Source organism: Aotus nancymaae, unplaced genomic scaffold, assembly GCF_030222135.1.
Source record: "Aotus nancymaae isolate 86718 unplaced genomic scaffold, 86718_ANA_hifiasm-v0.15.2.pri h1tg000067l, whole genome shotgun sequence".
NCBI classification, from domain to species: domain Eukaryota; kingdom Metazoa; phylum Chordata; class Mammalia; order Primates; family Aotidae; genus Aotus; species Aotus nancymaae.
The window spans coordinates 26,735,684-26,755,595 of NW_026988482.1; the positions used below are offsets into that span (position 1 = coordinate 26,735,684).

The 19,912-nt window shown below is 47.6% G+C and overlaps 1 protein-coding gene across 4 annotated transcripts in view; it reads right to left on the bottom strand.

Annotated features, from left to right (window-relative positions):
* The window catches only part of POC1A (POC1 centriolar protein A), an 81,757-nt gene that overhangs the window by 30,891 nt on the left and 30,954 nt on the right, over positions 1-19,912 (bottom strand). For all 4 annotated transcript variants that reach the window (XM_012460654.2, XM_012460655.3, XM_012460657.2 and 1 more), the window contains one exon: positions 19,699-19,797. In XM_012460654.2, the coding sequence (XP_012316077.1) occupies positions 19,699-19,797 (99 nt within the window). The remainder of the gene's footprint in view (positions 1-19,698; positions 19,798-19,912) is intronic.

Sequence of the window (19,912 nt, forward strand, 5' to 3'; positions counted from 1 at the left end):
TCCTTTCTCTGTGTGTCTCTCTTATGTGTGGCTCTTCTAAGGACACTTGTCATTCAATTTAGGACCACTAATCCAAGATTATCTCATCTTGAGATTCTTAATTACATCCATAAAGATGTTTTCCCCCAAGTAAAGTCATCTTCACAGTTTCCGGAGGTTAGGATATAGACATATCTATCAGAGAGGCTCCCATTCAACACACTACAAAATGCTTAGGTATAAATCTAACAGCATATGTGCAAAATGTGTATGTTGAAAACTACAAAACACTAAGGAGAAAAATCGAAGACCTATACCAATGAAGAGATACATGGTATTCATGTATTAGAAGCTCAATGAAGAAACATACCATGTTCATGTATTAAAGGCTCAATGTTGTTAAGATGTAAATACCCTCCCAAATCACCTATAGGCATCAAGAAGTTGATTCTAAAATTTATATGGAAAGGTAAAGGAACTAGAAAAGCCAAAACAATTTTGAAAAAAAGCACAAAATTAGAGGAGTCACTCTACATGATTTCAAGACTTAGCCTAAAGCTACGTTAGCCAAGACACTGTGGTATTGGTAAAAGGATAGACACACAGATTAATGAAACAAAGAGAATCCAGAAACTCTAGACCAATATCTGGCCAATTAATTTTTAACAAAGGCACACAAACAACTTAGTACAGAAAAGTTAGTATTTCCAACAGTTGATTAAACAACTGGATATCCACACACCAAAAAAAAAGAAAAAAAAGAACTTCGGTACATACCTTCCACAGCATACAAAAACCAACTGAAAATGGATCACAGACCTCAGTGTAAAACCTAAAACTGTAAGTCCAGGTGCAGTGGCTCATGCCTGTAATCCTAGCACTTTCGGAGGCCGAGGCAGGTAGATCACCTGAGGTCAGGAGTTCAAGACCAGCCTGGCCAACATGGCGAAACCCCATCTCTACTAAAATGCAAAAATTAGCCAGGTGTGGTGGCAGGCACCTGTAATCCCAGCTACTCAGGAGGCTGAAGCAGGAGAATTGTCTGAACCTGGAAGGCAGAAGTTGTAGTGAGCCAAGATTGCGCTACTGCACTCCAGCCTGGGCAACAAAGCAAGACTTCGTCTCAAAACAAAAAAACAAACAAAAAAAACCCTAAAACTATAAAACTGATATACATTTTTCCTGTAAAACATAGAAGATCTTTGTGACCTTGGGTTAGACATATTCCTTAGATATGACCCCTGAAGTATGATCCAGAAAAGAAGAAATTGATAAAATGAACTTCATCAAAATTCAAAACTTCTGCTCTTTAAAAGACACTGTTAAAAAGATGCTCTATGTTATTAATCATTAGGGGAATGCAAGTTAAAACCACAGTGACATACAACTATATGCCTATTAGAATAGCCTAGAGGTTAAAAAAAACTGATTATGCCAAGTGTTGGAGAGGAGCTGGAGTAACTTGAACTCTCATATACTGCTGGCACAAATGTAAGATGGCACAACCATTTTTTGAAAACAGTTTGACAGTTATTGAAAGGCTAAGATACACCTATTATATGTCCCAGCCATTCCACTCCTAGGTATTTACCCAAGAAAAATGGAAGCATATTTCCGTAGAAAAATATGTACATGAACATTCACAGCAGCTTTATTTATAATAGCCGGAAACTGCAAATAGACCAAATGCTTACCAACAAAATTGTGATATATCCATTTGATTAAATAAAAAGGTATGAACTACTGATATATTTAACAACATGGGTCAATCTCAAAATAATTAGGCTGAGTAAAAGAAACCGGACGAAAAAAATATATAACTGTATAATTCCATTTATATCATATTCTAAAACATACAAACTATAGTGACAGAAAGCAGATTAATAATTGCTTGGGACTGGGGGTGGAGTGAGTAGATTGACTATAAAGAAGCAAAAAGAGAACATTTTGGGATGATGGAAAGATTCTGTATCTTGATTGTGGTGGTGGTTACATGACTATATCTGTCAAAACTCAGAGAACTGTTTGCTTTCTAAAATGGTGAATGTTACTATTTGTAAATTAGAAAGCCTAACTGAAAACAAAAAACATGTGGTTACAACTGAAATGTCCTTAGGAGACTAACCTACCCATCACAGGACACAGTTGACGCCACCCATCACTGCCACTCCGCACTCAAGGTGAAAATCACCAGCTCTCCACTGGTTATTACCAATGGGCCAAACCTAAGGCTGAAGACCCCAGGTGAGGCCCACAAAGGCCACCATCACGTCTGGGAATTAACAGTTTCCAAATGCAAAGCCAGAGAGTCACAACTCAATGCAGTTCAATTCCCCAACCCCCAAATTCCAAGTGGGATTTGAGAGAGCAGCAGACATTCCGAGACAGGGTCTCCCAAGCAGCAGCCGCCCAGTCCATGGAGTGTCAGGTCTCTGCTGCTTAGGAGTCTGTACACAGCTTGGCAGTCAGGAGCAAGGTCTGCACACACTCAAGGTCAGCAGGCTTGAGCAAAGATGGAACACACCCCTCTTGGGGGGGGCGGGGTGTGAAATGGACAATTCTTAACACCTGCTCAAGGTGGAAATTTCTTCTTTTCTTTTAATTTCTAACACTGGACCATGCCCTTTGCCCAGCCTGCTCCTGAAACTGAAACTCTGTAATAAACAGAAGTGTCCAGGAACTGGTCCAAAGCTTGATTCTAGGCAAGAGAAGGGAGAGAAGGTGACCTGGGGCCAAGAGCTGGGCTATCTCATGCACCCTTCTTGTACAGACCCAGGTGAACAGCATGTCTGGCCACTGACTGAAAACCAAAGCATGTCACTACATTTCCAAAGCAGGGCTGCCCTGTGCAAAACTGGAAAAAATGGATATAAACACACCCCTATGATTCAATCTTTTCAACTTAATCTCCAATTGGACTGTTCATTGTATAGCCTGCTGAGTGTAGATGGGGAGACTCACAGACACAGATGTTTCTTAGTCCTGGCCTCAGGCCTTTGACTTTGACAATTTGCCTTCATGAAAAGTTGACAGGCATCCATGTCTGTCTACCTCCATGTTTGCTAAACCTGCCCCTGGGGAGGGAAGCAGGGAAAACACAGAGTTCACTTGGGCTCAGCCTCACGTCCATCTTCTCAAGGGGAAAGCCACGGGTGTTCTCTCAAATCAAAGCTCAAAAGAAGCCTGTACTGAATTCACCATGCATATCTACAGACTAGATACACTGCAGGTTTATTTGCCCTGTAATTTAGAGTTCTGGCCTAGAATCCAACAAGAGAAGAAACCTGATTCCAAACATAGCCCTGAACCCAAGAGAAATTCTGGTCTCTTAAAACAATCTAACTTTTGGCAGTCCTGCCATTGTTCTTCCAGGTAGCCTGAGAATAAGGGTGGGGTTTGGTCCCACCGCTGGCTTTCATCTAGAGGAAATGAACATGCAGCGTGCCTTTTCACATTCCCCATGCCAGACTGTGAGGAGGGCAGGTGCTGGGTCATCTTTGAAAGTTCAGAGACACAGGGCCTGGGGGTCCGCACAGCAGCCTTCAAACCAAATCAGATGCTCCACAACCATAGATCACAGTCAGGCCTCAGAGCCACCCCTTGACCTCAGGCCCCTGCTGATGGGAAACCAACAGGTGTCCTTTGCACTAAAACTTGTGGAGGGGCCAGGTGCAGTGGCGTGCCCCTGTAGTCCCAGCTACTCATGAGGCTGCGGTGGGAGGATCACTTGAGCCCAGGAGTTGGAGGCTGCACTGAGCCATTATCCAGCCTAGGTGACATTGCAAGATCCTAGTTCTAAATAAAATAAAAATCGTGAAGGGGTTGAAAGGTGGGTCTAAAACGAAAGATGGGGAATCTGCATGCCTGACCAACCTCTGGATTCCAGGCCTTGTCACACACAGAACCAGGGCCACCTAGTTCCAAGGACCACAGGTCATCTCACAGTCCCTCCTCAAAAAGTGGTCCCCTTGAGGCAGGGACCATAGGTGTCTGTCATCCTATTTCACCTGTGTTGCTCACTGGCCTTGGGCATGTGGGAGATGCTATATGCACAAACCAAGACTCCACTCTCCTCACCCAGGCCCATGGCAAGATGGAGGACCCACCCCAGGGCTGTGATGGCCACACCTGGGCTCGACCCCCATCAATCTGCTGACTCCCCAGCCTCTCTCTGTAAGCATTTCCAAGAATTTCCCCCCACACAAGAGGGGTGATTTTTCAAAACAGTGAAAGGATTGCCTTAATAGGCAAGAAATGGAAAGTTACTTGGTGTCCAACATGCCCCCAGATAGAAGTTGATCTGGGAGGTCTATCTTACTAAGTGACATACACAGGTGAGGGAAACCAGGGAGAAGAGAGTGAGATGAAGCAGGGAGGTGACGGCTAAGAGACTTCAAACCAGTGGAGGCTGTGAGAAAGCAGCAAGAGCATGCCTTGGCACAGAGCGGTTCCTCCCCTGGAGGGGTTCAGAGAGGGCTGGAAAACAACCCCAGCCTTTAGGGGCCGGAACCCTCCAGGTTGTCACACTTGTTACAGTGAGAAATGTACATGAGGGTCAGGGCAGCCAGGTGGCGGTGGGTTTAGGAACACAGAGGAGGGGCAGGTGGTGGAGGCTAGGAAGCCTTAGGAGGAAGTAGGTCCATCCTGGGCCAGGCCCATATGCCTGCTGAGTCTGTCCTGGAGTTCCTGGAACAGATGCACCTCTGGAGCATCCTCTGAAACCACCACATAGGCAAGCAGGCAACCCACCCGGCCCAACACCTGTGTGGGCACATTCCCTCTCAACACACACGCGCTCCCTTGAGGGCAGCTCTGATTCAGCTCAGCTCCACGAACATTCCCAAGGGCTCATTCCGGGCTGGCACTGAGTATCTTAGGGTGACCTACCCCCTACCTGGAGACAGAAATGCCTACCTTCCCACAGCACACACCTGAACCGAGGCACCCTGGGAGGGAGATCAAGGATTCCGATAAAGCCCAAGTACTGACTGTAGATTCTGCTTTATATTAAACTGCTTTGAACTAATTTTAGAATTGGAGACGAGTTGCAAAAAATAGTATAGAGAATTTCCATATATCCCTCTCCCAGTGTTAATGTCTTACATAACCACAGGACAATGATCAGACCTGGAAACTAACACTGTGACAATACCATTAACCAAACTAGGGACCCCATTCGAACTTCACCAGTTTTCCTACTACCGTCCTTGGATCCTGATGTTCCAGAATCCTACCGATGAATTTATTATGTATTTAGACGCCTTCCATTTGTGTCAGTTCCTTAGTCCTCCCTTGTCTTTCATGACCTTGACAGTTTTGAAGAATATTGATCAGTTATTTTATCAAATGCTTCTTGACTTGGGTTTTAGCATTAGATTCAGGTCATAAACATTGGACACCACCGGAAAAGGGATGTGCACACTATCACAGGGTTCATGTACAAGGGCTAATTACAGGGAGTGCTGACCTTCATCAATGGTGACACTGACCTCTCTGCCAGGTTTCTCCAATGCAAAGTTACTATCTTTCCTGTATAGTTAATTTTTGGGGACTGTGGACTTTTGAAAGGGAACGTGTTGCAGTCATTACAAACTCTGTGTATCAGTCCTGCTTGCAGCTGCCCCACAGATGAGGCATCTAATGAAGATGAGCGGCAGAGCCGACATCTCTGGGAGACGCCGCAGCTCTCAGTGACAAAGAGGAACAGTAGCGGTTTATTTATAGATCCACTTGAAGACAGCTCATTGTAACTACTGGAGTTGAATTTTTAAAACCTCGGAACAAAGGCTGGCTATTTTAAACTCTCCTTGCACTTAGTTCAATGGAGAGTGTTAGAGCCACCGACCACACCCCAGGCATCACTCAAGCTCCGTAATTCATATTTTGTGCAGCATCACAGGACATGAGCAAAGCCTGCCAAGACAGATAAACAGGACTGGCTCTGCCCAACCCACAGAAGCAGCGGGCCTCAGATCAGCCAGAGCCCTCCACCAGCAGCCCCACGATTCCCAAGGAGGAGTTGCAGGAGGCTGTGTCCCATCGGGTCAAACAGCCTCTCCTTTCCTGGAAAATGAAGTCACAGACAGCTGTTATGAACCAAGGTTACATCACCTCTCCCCTTTCCTCACGCTGCAGGCTTCAAAGATGCCCAGTGCACCCCAGCAGATGCCTGCCCTAGGACAGCTGGCAGTAGCTGGCCCACCTGCACCTGACCCACCTCCAGGAAGGAGCGAGGAGCTCACAGTACCAAACTCTCCTGGAGGACATTGGGAGAGTGGTGTCAGCCCAAATGCACCCCCTCCTGCAAGCCCAAGACAGCTTCAGGCCAAAGACCCCTCAGCTACTCAGTCTACCAGAACCATGGATGGGGGAAGGGGAAGCAGAGAACATAGGTTTTCCCAAAGCTTCCTGAATCCTTATTTGAACAATGACACAATGTGGGAAAATGTGAATATAGACTAGATATCTGATATGAAGAAACTATCAATTTTGTTAGATGTGATAAGAGCACTGCTATTATATATCCAAGAAATGGCCTTATTTGGAGTAAAAAAATGATATCTCTGGGATTTTAAAAAATACTCAAACTCTTCTTTAAAATGTGGCGAGAAGCAGATGAAATGAGATAGCAGAATGTTGAAGCTAGGTGAGCAGTACATGAGGTTTGTTACATTAGTCTATCTTTTGTGCTAGCTTGAAATTTCCACAACACAAAGGTTTTTGTTTTGTTTTGTTTTGTTTAATTAAAAAAAAAAAAAAAAGCTTCCTGGTGACTGAAAGGAGCTGTGGAGCTGAGGCCAGGCGAGTGGGACTCCAAGAGGAAGCTGAGTGGGATCACCCCCACTCTGGTGTCCGGGGATTTGCACGCATAGGAAGCAGATGACTTTGTCTAAGTCCATGAAACGCTCTGACCAGCCTTTGGCACTGCTACAGAGAAAGCCCCTGATGGCAACGAGTACTCAGTGAATCCTGCAGCAATGTCCGGACCTTCAAAGAAACTAATTGTAAGATAATCTCCATGGAAACCATCTATTCTGATTTTTTTTCCATGGCAACCAATAAGAACATAAACACAAGCACTATCCAACACCCTTACACCACATGGCGATGCTGCTGTCCAATCTGGAAAATATAAACCACAAAGCATTTTTTTCCATTTAAAATGAAAAGAAGTTCTGAAACTTCTAGTCCAGGCATGCAGATTCTACGACCCTCTGTTGCCCTGCCACTGCCCACACCACCCCATGTCATCTGCCCCCCAAACTGACAAACAAGGATAGACGGTGCCTTCCTTCTTTTAGTCCAAGACCATCAAAAATGCCAAAAAGAAAGACAGCCTGCCTCTAGCCTCACACACTCAACTTATGCTGCCCACGGACATGAGAACGCTTTGACTTCCTGAGCATTTTTTATGTGCCAGGCAGATACTGAGCACCACAGCAAGAGCAAGGTCCCAGCCCTCCAGGGAGAAGTTAGGTCTGTAAATAACAGACAACAGGAGAGGGAGGCTGCTCCAGGAAGGAGAGTGCTCTAGGCAGGTGGAGCAGGAAGAACTCACCAGCTGCTGGCCTCCCAAGGAAGGCTGCATGGAGGAGGTGCCATCTGGAAAGAAACTAAAAGGATGAGAGCAACTCCACTAGGAGCAGTGGATGGTGGCCCCAAGAATCACAGTCAGACTTAAGCAATGGGTTTATTTCTATCTGTGGCTCATTTATTTCATTTTCAGGTTTCTGGGCTTAAAAAAATAGAATGAAAACAAAAGAACAAAATAAAGGGGAAGAAAGGTCCTTCATTGCCAAAGCCCTCAGTTCTTGGCCACCCTCTCTACTTTACAGCAAACAATTGTTGCAAGACTCTTCTTGTGGCCTCTCTGGGCCCTCCTGTGGAGAGGTGACGATGGGGCTCTAGATTGCCTGTCACCACCATCAGCAAAATGGCAGTGTCACAGCAGTGGCCCCAGTACCTGAAGCAAAAGGTCCTTCGAGGCACACAGCCTGGCTCTGCTTGGGGCCATGTGTGCCTTGTAGGAAAGCATCACAGTGTTGAGACTCTACTGTCTGTCTTGTGACTAAGGTTCATTTCCCCACACGCACATGTGGAATCTCCAAAAACCCTGAACCCAGGCGCTTTGGCTGCCAGGGGAAAAGGAAAATCCAAAACAGTTCTGGGACTCTTGAAAGAGATAACAAAGCTCTCAAAGGAGTGTGTGTGCCCGGGTTTATGTGCCAAATGTGTACTGATGCATGCAGAGCTGGGCCCAAGGGCCTCTAAGCTTTGTCTGGATTCCTGAGTCAGGTTGTTATGTCTTCATGATACTGTGATTGTCTTAATCTGCTTTTCCCTGGATGTCTGAGAACACACTGCCCATTGGTTTAAGTCATTAAATAGGCCTTCATTCCTCAGCATCATGCAACTCTCCTCTGGAAAGGCACCAACTTGCTTGTGGAATGGATGGCACTTTTTCTAGTGACAAGAAACACCATCAACCTCTAAAAGGGGCAGTTCAGAGAAGGGAGTTCTGGTTTCTGTTCCAACCTTGCCACCTCTACCTTAATCACTGTTTCAAGGCTTGTCTCTGCTCTCGCTACCTGGAGGCACCCTCTTCAAGAGGCTCTGCAAATAAGACCTTCATCTGCGGGTTCAAATGTTAAGCCATATACACCCAGGCCATCTCCGGCTCAGGTAGAGCCTCTCACCCATCAGCCTCCCTAAAGCCTAGCAGGCTCTCTGGAGATGGGAGCTGGCCTAGGCATCCACATTTGCAGGGTAAGAAGTGGGAGGCAGGGACACCAACACAGCAGGGGAAACACCAAGGGTAATGCCGAACGCAGATCCAAGAACAGGTGACTGAACTAATGGCAAGAGTGTTAAGGAGCAGGAAAGGAGCTGGGACAGAACAACAGGCCTGGCAGAGGCCCATAGCAGAGCCACAGTGAGTTCTACCTTCCTTACTACTGATATCCTCAGCTGGTGATGCCTGCCTATGTGGTTGTAAACTGAGCCTTGGTAGATGCCTTTGGGTTTAAAGGGCCCACAGGGCATCACTGAGCTTTCTTTCTTTTTGAGACAGGGTCTTACGCTATCACCCAAGCTGAAGTGCAGTGATACAGTCATAGTTCACTGCAGCTTTGAACTCCTGGGCTCATGCAATTCTCCCCCTCAGCCCTAAATATCTGGGACTACATGTGCATGCCACCAGGCCTGGCTGGGCTTTCTTAAAAGAGTGCATGGAAATTAGAACTGAGATCGGTGGGTACAGTGGCTCATGCCTGTAATCCCAGCACTTTGGGAGGCCAAGGTGGCCAAGACGGGTGGATCACCTGAGGTCAGGAGTTCAAGACCAGCCTGGCCAACATGGCAAAACCCCATCTCTACTAAAAAAAAATATATGAAAAATTAGCCAGGTGTGGTGTATGCCTTTAGTCCCAGCTACTCGGGAGGCTAAGACCCGAGAACTGCTTGAACCTGGGAGATGGAGGTTGCAGTGAGCCAAGATCGTGCCACTGCACTCCAGCCTGGGTGACGGAGCAAGACCCTGTCTAAAAAAAAAAAAAAAAAAAAAAATCAAACAAAGAACCAAGGTCATACCTTTTTACTCTTCTGGAAAGCAACACACTACAGTAGGCTCCGAGGGACACTGATTTTCTGATTGCCTTTCCCAAGCTGTACCCACAAGTCCTAGAAACTTCAAAGATAAAAATAATGTAGAGCCTGAAGCAGCCCTGACAGGGCTTCACACATAAGTATGCACGTGCACAGACACAGGGGAAGGCATGGTTATCTTCCTCCAATTCCCTGCCCAGGATGCCATGGTCACAATAGGCTAGACTGTTTTCCAAAAGACCAGTCGTTCTCCAAGTGAGTCCCTGGACCAGCAGCATCAACATCACTTAGAAATCTGTTAGAAATGTGAATTCCCTATTAAATCAGATACTCTGGGTATGGGGTCCAGCAAGCTGTGTTTTAACAAGCCCTTGGAGTGATTCTGAGGCACACTAATGTTTAAGAACCACTGCAAAAGGCTTACTACAATAAACATCAAATGTTAAAAGGCCTGTCTCTTCACTATCACTGCCTGGAAAGCCCAACTAGCATCTCCTAATGGATTTCTGCAAATGCTGTCCTCATGCTTATAAAGGCAACTCCTCCCTTGCGGAAAATATAGTAATTATTTAACATGTATCTGGCAATAAAGTCAGTGGTAGCCTCTGTAAGAAAAAGGAGCTGGGACCCTGCCCTGGGTCTGGGCAGCCCACTTCCAGAAGCACTGGCATCTTTGGTGCTCCTGGATCTTGCAAATGCCACATTACTCGCCAGCCACTAGCCAAGGGTGCTCTGTTTCAAGCAGGAAAACATTCTACAGAATCTGTAGTTTGGGGCTGGGAGTGGTGGCTCATGCCTGCAATCCCAGCAGCATTTTAGGAGGCTGAGGTGGGTGGATCACCTGAGATCAGAAGTTTGAGACCAGCCTGGCCAGCCTGGCAAAACACTATCTCTACTAAAAATACAAAAGTTTGCCTGGTGTGGTGGCAGGCTAATCCCAGCTACTTGGGAGGCTGAGGCAGGAGAATCACTTGAACCCGGGAGGCAGAGGTTGCAGTGAACTGAGATAGTGCCACTGCACTCCAACCTGGGCAACAGAGAGACTCCATTTCAAAAAACAAAAACAAACAAACAAAACAAACCCTGTAATTTGGTAACAAATATTGAATCTTCTCTATTTCTAGCGTCCACTCTCTTCCTACTGAAACTAAGAAAGCCAGAGCACTTTCAATGAATTCTATTCAGATAAAGGTGGAGGAAAATGCAGCCCGAATATGAAAGGGGCATCTTGTCTGAAGGCCTCTGCCACCCAAAGCAAAGGCTGCTGTGACCTCCCTTCCGCAGGAAAGTCTTCTAAAGAGTGAGCCCATGAAGTGAAAAATGCACAAAGGATGCAATGCAGACTGGTGGGGAGACAGGGATGCAGAGAATTGAGACAACCTGTCTGAGTTATAGGAGACACGCCATCTCAGGCTGGGCCCCAACTGCGGCTCAGACCAGCACGCTGAAGCAGCGCAGCTCTTACTGCCAACTAAGTTCTTGAAGTGGCTCCCAGAGCTGGAAGTTTCTAGTATCCACCTTCCATCTTCCTAGTGGGGCTACCTGAAAATCCTTTCCAGGAAAGACATGCTTGTAAGCTGCCTGTTCTCATCTCAGGAAGGTGCCTAGCCAGATCCCTGCCATCACCCATGCCGTGCCCAGCCCTAGTACATCCCATGTAATCTGGAGATGCCCCACAGAACTGGAACTGCAGGGTTTGTGGGGGGATTACATGGATGACTATAAGGGAGGTGCACTTGACAGAGCACTGTGGGAATGCAGACACCAGGAGACCCTGAAGCAGCACTGACAGGGATCCACACATGAGCGTGCATGTGCATACACACAGGGGAATGCATGGTTATCTGTCCCAGAGGTGAGGATGCTGGGCTCCTTTTTCCCATTGAGAAATGAGGAGACTCCCCCTTGCTCTTTTCCAGTCTGGGCTCTCTTAGTGTTCCTGCACTTCAATCCCAGGGGCAAGGACTTGGCTGCGGCCCAAGCTATTCACCAGCAGGTCACCTCTGGGCTCAAAGTTCTTCCTCTATGTGGCATAGGGGACAGGAATGAATTTTCTCCCAGGAACCAGAGATGGGCCACTTGGTAACTCCTAGGAAACACAAAAAGAAAGCCCCCACTGTTCCCAAGTCATCCCATAAAGCCTGGCCCCAACAAAGCCCCGCAACAGCCACACGAGACGGAATGGTGCCCCTCAGAAGAGGATTTGCTTTCCCATTTCCACCAAGCTCTCATTCACATCAATGAAAAGGACTGTGGGCAATGCCAGCTATTCAGTCAAAGGGTGTGAGCCCCCACAAAGATGCCCTGAGTTCAAGGGCACAGGCAGCTTGAGGCATTGGGGGTTTGGGTCCCCTGAAGCCAAGGTTTTTCCAAGTTGGGTAACTTACCTGGGCATTTTCTGACTCACCTGCAGCAGGCAGAAAGCCAGGAGCTCCCTTTATTTTATTTTATTTAGTTTTTTGAGACAGCGTCTCACTCTATTGCTCAGGCTGGAGTATAGTGGTATGATCTTGGCTCACTGCAACCTCCGCCTCCTGGGTTCAAGCGATTCTCCTGCCTCAGCCTCCCGAGTAGCTGGGACTACAGGTGTGTACCACCACGCCCGGCTAATTTTTGTATTTTTAGTAGGGACAGGGTTTTACCACCATTGGTCAGGCTGGTCTTGAACTCCTGACCTCATGTGATCTGCCCACCTCAGCCTCCCAAAGTGCTGGGATTACAGGCATGAGCCACCGTGCCCGGCTATGAGTTCCCTTTAATAGTCTTTTTTCTTTCTTTCTTTCTTTTTTAAAGAAAAGGGGGTCTCACTACGTTACTCAGGCTAGTCTTGAACTCCTGGGCTCAAGCCAGCCTCTTGTCTCAGCCTCCCAAAGTGCTAAGATTACAGGCGTGAATCACCACATCCTACCTACTTTAATGGTCTTGAGAATTGGGATCAAGTGGAGAAGGAAGAGGCTCTTAAGACGTATAAATCTGGGGTTCACTCCTGCTCCAAACACCCACAAGACTGTGCTTGCTAAGAATCCTTTGAACCCACACTTCTCCCCTCTACAGAAAGCAAATGCCAGACCATAAATTTGTGTTGTCAGTAAGCGACGCAAGTCCTCCCAAGTGAGAAGCAAATCTGTTGCATGGTCTCAAGGTTTGTGTCCCTAAAATTTCTGTGTTGAAATCCTAACCCCAAGGTGCGTGTATTAGGAGGTGGGGCCTTTGGGAGGTGATTAGGTCATGCAGGTAGAGCCATCATGTTTGGATTACTGTCTTTATGAAAGAGACCCCAGAGATCTAGCTAGCCCCTTCTACCACATGAGGACACAGTGAGAAGGAGCCATCTATGAAGCAGAAAACAAACCCTCACCAGACACTAAACCCGTTGGTGCTTTGCTTTGACTTCCCAGCCTCCAGAACTGTGAGAAATAAAATTTCTTTGTTTATAATCTACCTAGCCTATGGTATTTTGTTACAGCATTCTGAGCAGACTAACACACAATCTATAAAGCAAAGGATGAGAAAATACTTAATCAGTATGCTGTATATTATTTGGGTGACGGTTACACTAAAAGCTCAGACTTCACCCCTACCAATGTATCAGGTAAAAAAGCTGCACTTGTACTTCTGAAATGTATACAAATAGTTTTTTAAAATCTATGAGGCAGGTGGAAATGGGTCTCCTCTCCCTGCTTCTCCAACCCTATAATTCCTTGGGCAAGGCACCTGGAGTGAGAACCCAGATCTTAAAAATCCACAGGCACACAGATTCACAGCACAGCGGAAGATCTAGTGCCAGGAATCTCTGGGCCAGGAATCAAAGTCCCAAGAACCCCTAAGTGAAGCCCACCCCTGTGGCAGTGCCCCAAAACAGAAACATGGAAGCTGAAGGATGGGTACAGGAAGTGGCTGATGCTTTACCCTCAGAATCAGAGGAACTAGGAAGAAGAAACAGGCCATCCTTCGGCACAGATGAGGCCTCAGGTTCAGGTCAGATGTTCTCAACTGACTCAGCCCCCTCTTCCAGAGGACAGTTAAAGCACTGAGGCTCTGGGGATCCTGGGCATCTTGTCCTGGGGAATCCTGGGGTGGAAGGAAAAGTCTGTTTCCACCCACTCACAGATCTGCTCTCTCATCTGAGAGCACAGAGGACTTAGGTCTGCCATCGGGACATACAATTTTGATGTCTCCAAGGGTCTAAAACCTCACTAGCCCTCACTATAATGACCTGCAGAGAGGGATCAACATGGAAAATTTTAAGTGCTTCCATTCTTATCTGCTGTCCCTCACTCTAGCAAGTTTTGAACACATAATCTCTTAGACTGGCTTTTAGTCAGGGAGGGGAAAAGAACCTTTTTAAAATAGCTAAAGCTTGGTGGGCCAGGCATGGTAGTTCATACCTATAATCCCAATGCTTTGGGAGGTGGAAGCAGGAGGTCTGCTTGAGCCCAGGAATTTGAGACCAGCCTGGAAAAGACAGAGAGATCCTTTCTCTATAAAAAATTTAAAAATTAGGCCAGGCATGGTGGCTCACGCCTGTAATCCCAGCACTTGGGAGGCCAAGGTGGACAGATCACCTAAGGTCAGGAGTTCAAGACCAGCCTGGCCAACATGGTGAAATCCTGTTTCTGCTAAAAATACAAAAATTAGCCAGGCATGGTGGTGGGTGCCTGTAATCCCAGCTACTTGGGAGACTGAGGCAGGAGAATCGCTTGAACCTGGGAGGTGGAGGCTGCAGTGAGCTGAGATCACACCATTGCACTCCAGCCTGGGCAACAACAAGAGTAAAACTCCATCTCAAAAAAAAAAAAAAAATACAAAAATTAGCCAGGCATGGTGGGGTGGGGGCACCCATAATCCCAGCTACTTGGGAGGTACAAGAATCTCTTGAACCCGGGAGGCAGAGGTTGCAACGAGCTGAGATGGCGCCATTGCACTCCAGCCTGGGTGACAGCAAAAGACAGTCTCAAAAAAAAATTTTTTTTTAATTAGCTGGGCATAGGAGCACACACCTATAGTCCCAGCTACTCAGGAGGCTAAGACAGGAGGATCACTTCAGCCCAGGAAGTCGAAGCTGCAGTGAGCCACGATCACGCCACCATACTTCAGCCTGGGTGACAGCGAGACCTTGTCTCAAAAAAAAATAGCTAAAGCTTGATGAGCACTTGCCATGTGCCAGGCAGATACACGACGCATGAAATCCCACAAAGGATGACCCAGCCTCTCCCCATATGACAGAAGAGAAAATCATGCCTCACAGATGTCTAGCCACTTTCCTAGGGTCACACCCCAGGTAGGGTAGAGAAAGGATTTCATCACAGGTTGGCTGGAAGCTAGAACCCAAGCTCTTAACCACAGATGAGCTTTTCTCCTTAAAATGAGATCTTGAGAGGTGAACAGAGAAAAGCCCTCAGCCCTAAAACTCAAGGTTAATGTGTGAACCAGACAGCAGCCAATCCTTAGAACTCAGGAAATGGGTTTTGTTTCTTTTTTTCCCTAGTTTCATTGAACTACCTAGAACTCTGTGTTCTCCTCCCACCCCACCCAGCACAACTTTTCTTCCCAATTGCATAATGGGCCCCCAGACATTTGGAAGGAGGGCAAAAATAAGTCAATCAAGCAAATGCATCTCTGCTATTTAAAAAGTGGTTAAAAAATGCTTCTGTGGTTGAGCTTCTTCTGTCTGTCCTACAGTGGCGGGGTGTTTGGGAGCAGGTGTTAAATTTAAGGTCACCCAAGATACAGGGGTCTTTATGCCTCCGGGACAGGCCCCAAAGGACAGACAGCAAGAGGGTGGAAAAGGGCAGAGGGGGCAGTGCTGTGGCAGGGAACAGAGCTAAGCACTGCATCCTTGAAAACACTAGTACGAGCACCCACTGTAGACAACTCCCAGGGGCTCCCATCCCTTGCCCACACTCACGCCCCTCTGGGAGGTGCTCATTTGCCTGCAAGTGGCTCTTCCATCCTTCCTCCAGCCTCGTAGCATGTTACAAGGCAAAACATGGAGCTTCTGTCCACCCTCAGCCCAGAGCATGGCCTGGAATCCTTCCTCTGCAACCTTCTAAGCAGAGAAAATTCCCCAGCCACAGGCCCTGAAATCCCTCCTCATGCACAACTCAGCCAAGAATAGAGGGAAAATGGAACCCATTATTCTCATTCTGAATGGCTGGGAAATGGCTTTTGCTTTTCAACATGAAATGTGCCTAAAAATAAGCTGTGAATTTCAACCAGAGGTTGAAAATAGCTCTGCAGTGAACAGAGCTCTATTCAGAGTGGGCTCAAGGACAACCTTCGTTCCAAGATCTGAGAGTTGAAGCACTGCAATCCGAGAAAGGGTCATGGGCAGGGGGTTTTCCAGGGCAGAAGGACCATCACAGGCTCACAGCTGCCCCTGCCATGGTCTACTAAAGGGTGAGTAGAGTAGGGGGTCCAGGCAGGGTCTGTCCCTCTGGCTTTCGACTGCTATACTGGAATGAGGACATGGTGAGGAATTCAACACCTACACCTGCCCGATTGGCTTCCTAGAATCCTCAAATGCCCAGGATGTTTCACATGGCTTCAGGCCCAGGGTGTAGACAGAGCTGACATAGGCAGAGGGTCGTTAGATTCATAAGTTCTTGGGGCACAGCTGTGGTGCCATGGGCTCTTTGAGAAGTCAAGCCGCACTGGTCAGCCACCAAACCACTGACCAGATATTCTCCCAGAGCCAGGGAAGCCTTTAGGCAGGAAAGGCAAAAACACTTTCCAATTTTTAAGTGAAGAAAACCAAGTTGCTAAAGGCAAAAGGTCTTTTTTTTTCCGTTGTTTACCATCACCTGCAGAAGACTGAGACCAAAGAAGATTCCTACAAAATAAGCTTCTGTTAGAAACCCAGGCTGAGAAACCTGGGCCACCACTGCCGCTGCTGGTGGGAGTCCAGATCTGGCCCAACTGAGCAGAGTCCTCACACTCAGGGCTGCTGGAATAGCAGTCCTCACCCACATGCCCACAGCCTCTCCCACCTCATCCCCATGCTCCTCCCACTGCTAAGAGAGCCCCATCTCCAGACACATTCCCACACTCCTCCCACTGCTAGGTCAGCTTCTTTTCTGGGCTCACCGCTGAGGCAAGACTTATTGCAGTGATTCTCTTATTGCAACTGGGGACAATTCTGCCCACCAGAGGGACATTTGGCAGTATTGGATGACTTTTTTTTTCCCCCAGAAACAGAGTCTCACTCTGTTATCCAAGCTGGAGTGCAGTGGTATGGATCATAGTTCACGATAGCCTCCAACTCCTGGGTTCAAGCGATCTTCCTGCCTCAGCTTCCCAAGTGGCTAGGACCACAGGGGAGTGCCACCATACTCAGGTAATTTTTAAATTTTTGTAGAGACAGGATCTTGCTGTGTTCCCCAGGCTGGTCTTTAACTCCTGGTCACAAGCGATCCTCTAGTTTCAGCCTCTCAAAGTGCTGAGATTACAGGTGTGGGCCACCATGCCCGGCCTAGAAGACATTTTTGGTTGTCATAACTTGGGTTGGTGGGAGGGTGAAGATGCTACTGGTATCTAGTGAATAAAGGCCAAGGATGCTGCTAAATATCCCACAATGCACGAAATAGCACCCCCACCACCACCACCCACAGCAAAGAATGATCTGGCCCAAAATATCAATAGTGCTGAGGGTGAGAAACCCTGTGTTACTGGAAGGCCAGTACATAGACAGAGCTGGAGGGGCAGGGGCTCATCAGACTCACAAGCTCCTGAGACATGGAGCTCCTGCAGTGCTCCTGGGCTCCCTGTGGGGCTAAGACACTCTGGCCAGCCATGGAACCAGTCCCCAGATACTGTCTCAGTGCCATCAGCTTCCCTTCCTATCTCAGAAGAAAACCAAACCACTGAACAGTGTTATAAAAAGTAGCTCTCCTCAGTTTGGAAAGATGAAAATCTTCTGGAAATAGATGGTGATGGTTGCACAACATTGTGAATATATTTAATGCCACCGAATTGTACACTTAAAAATGGTTAGAATGGTAAACTTTGTGTTATATATATATTATCACAATAAAACAAGGCAAAACAAACTAAAAACCTAGCGCTCCTCTTGGCCTGGGAGTCCTGAGATCAGAGAAGTACTAAAAGTTTACACCATATGGCAGGTGTGTGTCAGCGAAAGTGTGTCTAGAAGAGGACTTAACATCCACTCAGGGTCTCAGAGGGGCTTATGACAAATAAGGAGAGGTCGCATCTCAACCAAGGATGATTTTAGGATGAACAAGTCACTTGGTGGGGTCTGAAAGCTCGCGGCAGAGCCTGCCTATGGGGATACTCAGGTACCACTGTGGAAATATTGGTTTAGGAAGACCACGTGTTTTGCCTGGGGCCACACATCCAGGGTTTAGACCCAGTTCTCTGACCCCAGGGCCCACAGCCTTTCCCCTATTTGAGGCCCATGTAGTAAGGGCCAGCAGGCAGAGCTGTGACTACAACTCCAACGTGAGCCTGTAGATAGTATGGGATCACGTGGTTGCCCTGAGCCCTGCCGAGCTGTTCATCCACATGCCCCATCCTGCCATGCTGGGATCCCCACCCATAGCTCTGGAAAGCAAAGGTGCCCCATACCTCATCGCTGAGCCAGGACTAAAGGAACAAGAGGAAGTTCATCTTATTTATTTTCCTAATAACTATAAGAACATGGGATTCTCCTGCAGTTGGTAGATATTAACCATTCCCAAGCGGCAGATGGCAGTGCCCTCCTCTAAAATGGGGAAAAAGAGCCAGCAGCCATCTGCTACCTGCAGTCCCTAGCTTTGCTCAGAGGGGTCAGCCTGGTCCAGGCATCTGGGGAAGATGACTAAGTCCCAGGTGTCTCATCTGTGAATTGAGCAGTACCTTTACCCACTCATTCTGATAAGGAATAAACAGGGTGGCAAGCATAAAAGGCCTTGGCTGTGGCTCACCAGAAGTGCCCAGTAGATAGGGAGTCACAGGAAAGAGGGCAGGATCTAGAGGTCTGCTGGGTCCCAGGGGACCCCAACCCGCAATGTGAAATGCCTTTCTGGGTGGAAGATGAACCAGCAGCAAGCAGTGCATCATGCAGCCCAGTCATCCCCCAACAAATCCAAAAGCTGAAAACTGGCCACTGATTAGCAAGTACAGAGGACAGCCAAGGGGCCAGCCAGGATGGCAACCCCTGGAAGAAAAACCATAAATCCCAACTGGGCCAATGCCTAGAGGCAGCCCAGGACACAAAACGGGGCATGTGTGTGTGATGGAATGCGGTGGTGAGGGGTCTATCTGCTGCAACCACAGAAGCCCCGGGATAGACTCAAGAGGCTTCCTGGTTCTATTCTGGGCCCCAGCCTTGACTTGCTGGAGGCCTTGGGCGAGCCGCTTCCTGTTATTTGGACCAGTATCCGTGTCGGGGAGGCCACACTGCCTCTATGGTGGAGGCATACAGTGGAGAGATATTTAAACAGCCTGTGGCCATAGGAGCTTGGAACCCTGAGGGTTCCACAACCTTGGCTTTAACATTTATTTCGGCCCACGCTGAATACGACCTTATTTAATAAGACTGTATCAGTTATCAATTTTTCCCCCAAATAGTTGTCAAAAATATTAACTATTTAAATTCAGGAACACCGAATATTCTTTTACCAACAAAGGTGCTAAAAATGGTTTGTGGCTGAGGAACTTCCTCTCCATGGTTAGAAAAAAAAGTGGGGGAAGTGAAAGCAACAGGGCTGGGCCTTTCCCATTTGTCCCAGCTGTGGTTTCAGCCCCTGAACCCTCTAGGAGCCCCACATTTGTATTCTGTGGCCCAGGGTTCAGTATGGGACAGGTCCCTCGTCTCCTAAGGCCTCAATCAACCAGCAGCGTTTGCCATGGAAACATACCCCCACCAAATGGCACAGGCCCGGGGCACCCAGTAGCTTGCTATATCAGCCTCTTTGTGTCTCATTCGTTCACTCTAGATGGAAAACAAAGCACCACAAGTGCCAAAGTATTTGGTAAATGACAAGATCTTACCAGGGTCCCTTTCCAGAGATGGGCCTAAACCTCTACCCTCACCATCTCCAAGCCCAGAGCTGTTCACCATGACCTAGCCCACCAGAGTCACAGAGCTCAGGACATACCTGCCAAGCCACTTACCAGATTCCCTGCAGAGCTGGCCAGTGTGGCTGGGGGCCTTGGCACTTTCATGACTTCTCCATGATCAACAACATCAAAATTACTCTTCCAAACCATCACCTGCCAAACCAACAGGCACACCAAGTCAGGGGGAGAAAATCCCCTTGCCAGTCCTTCACTGAGAAAATGGGCTCAGAGCCCATGCCCAAAGTTCTAAGCCATGGTGGGAGAGTGG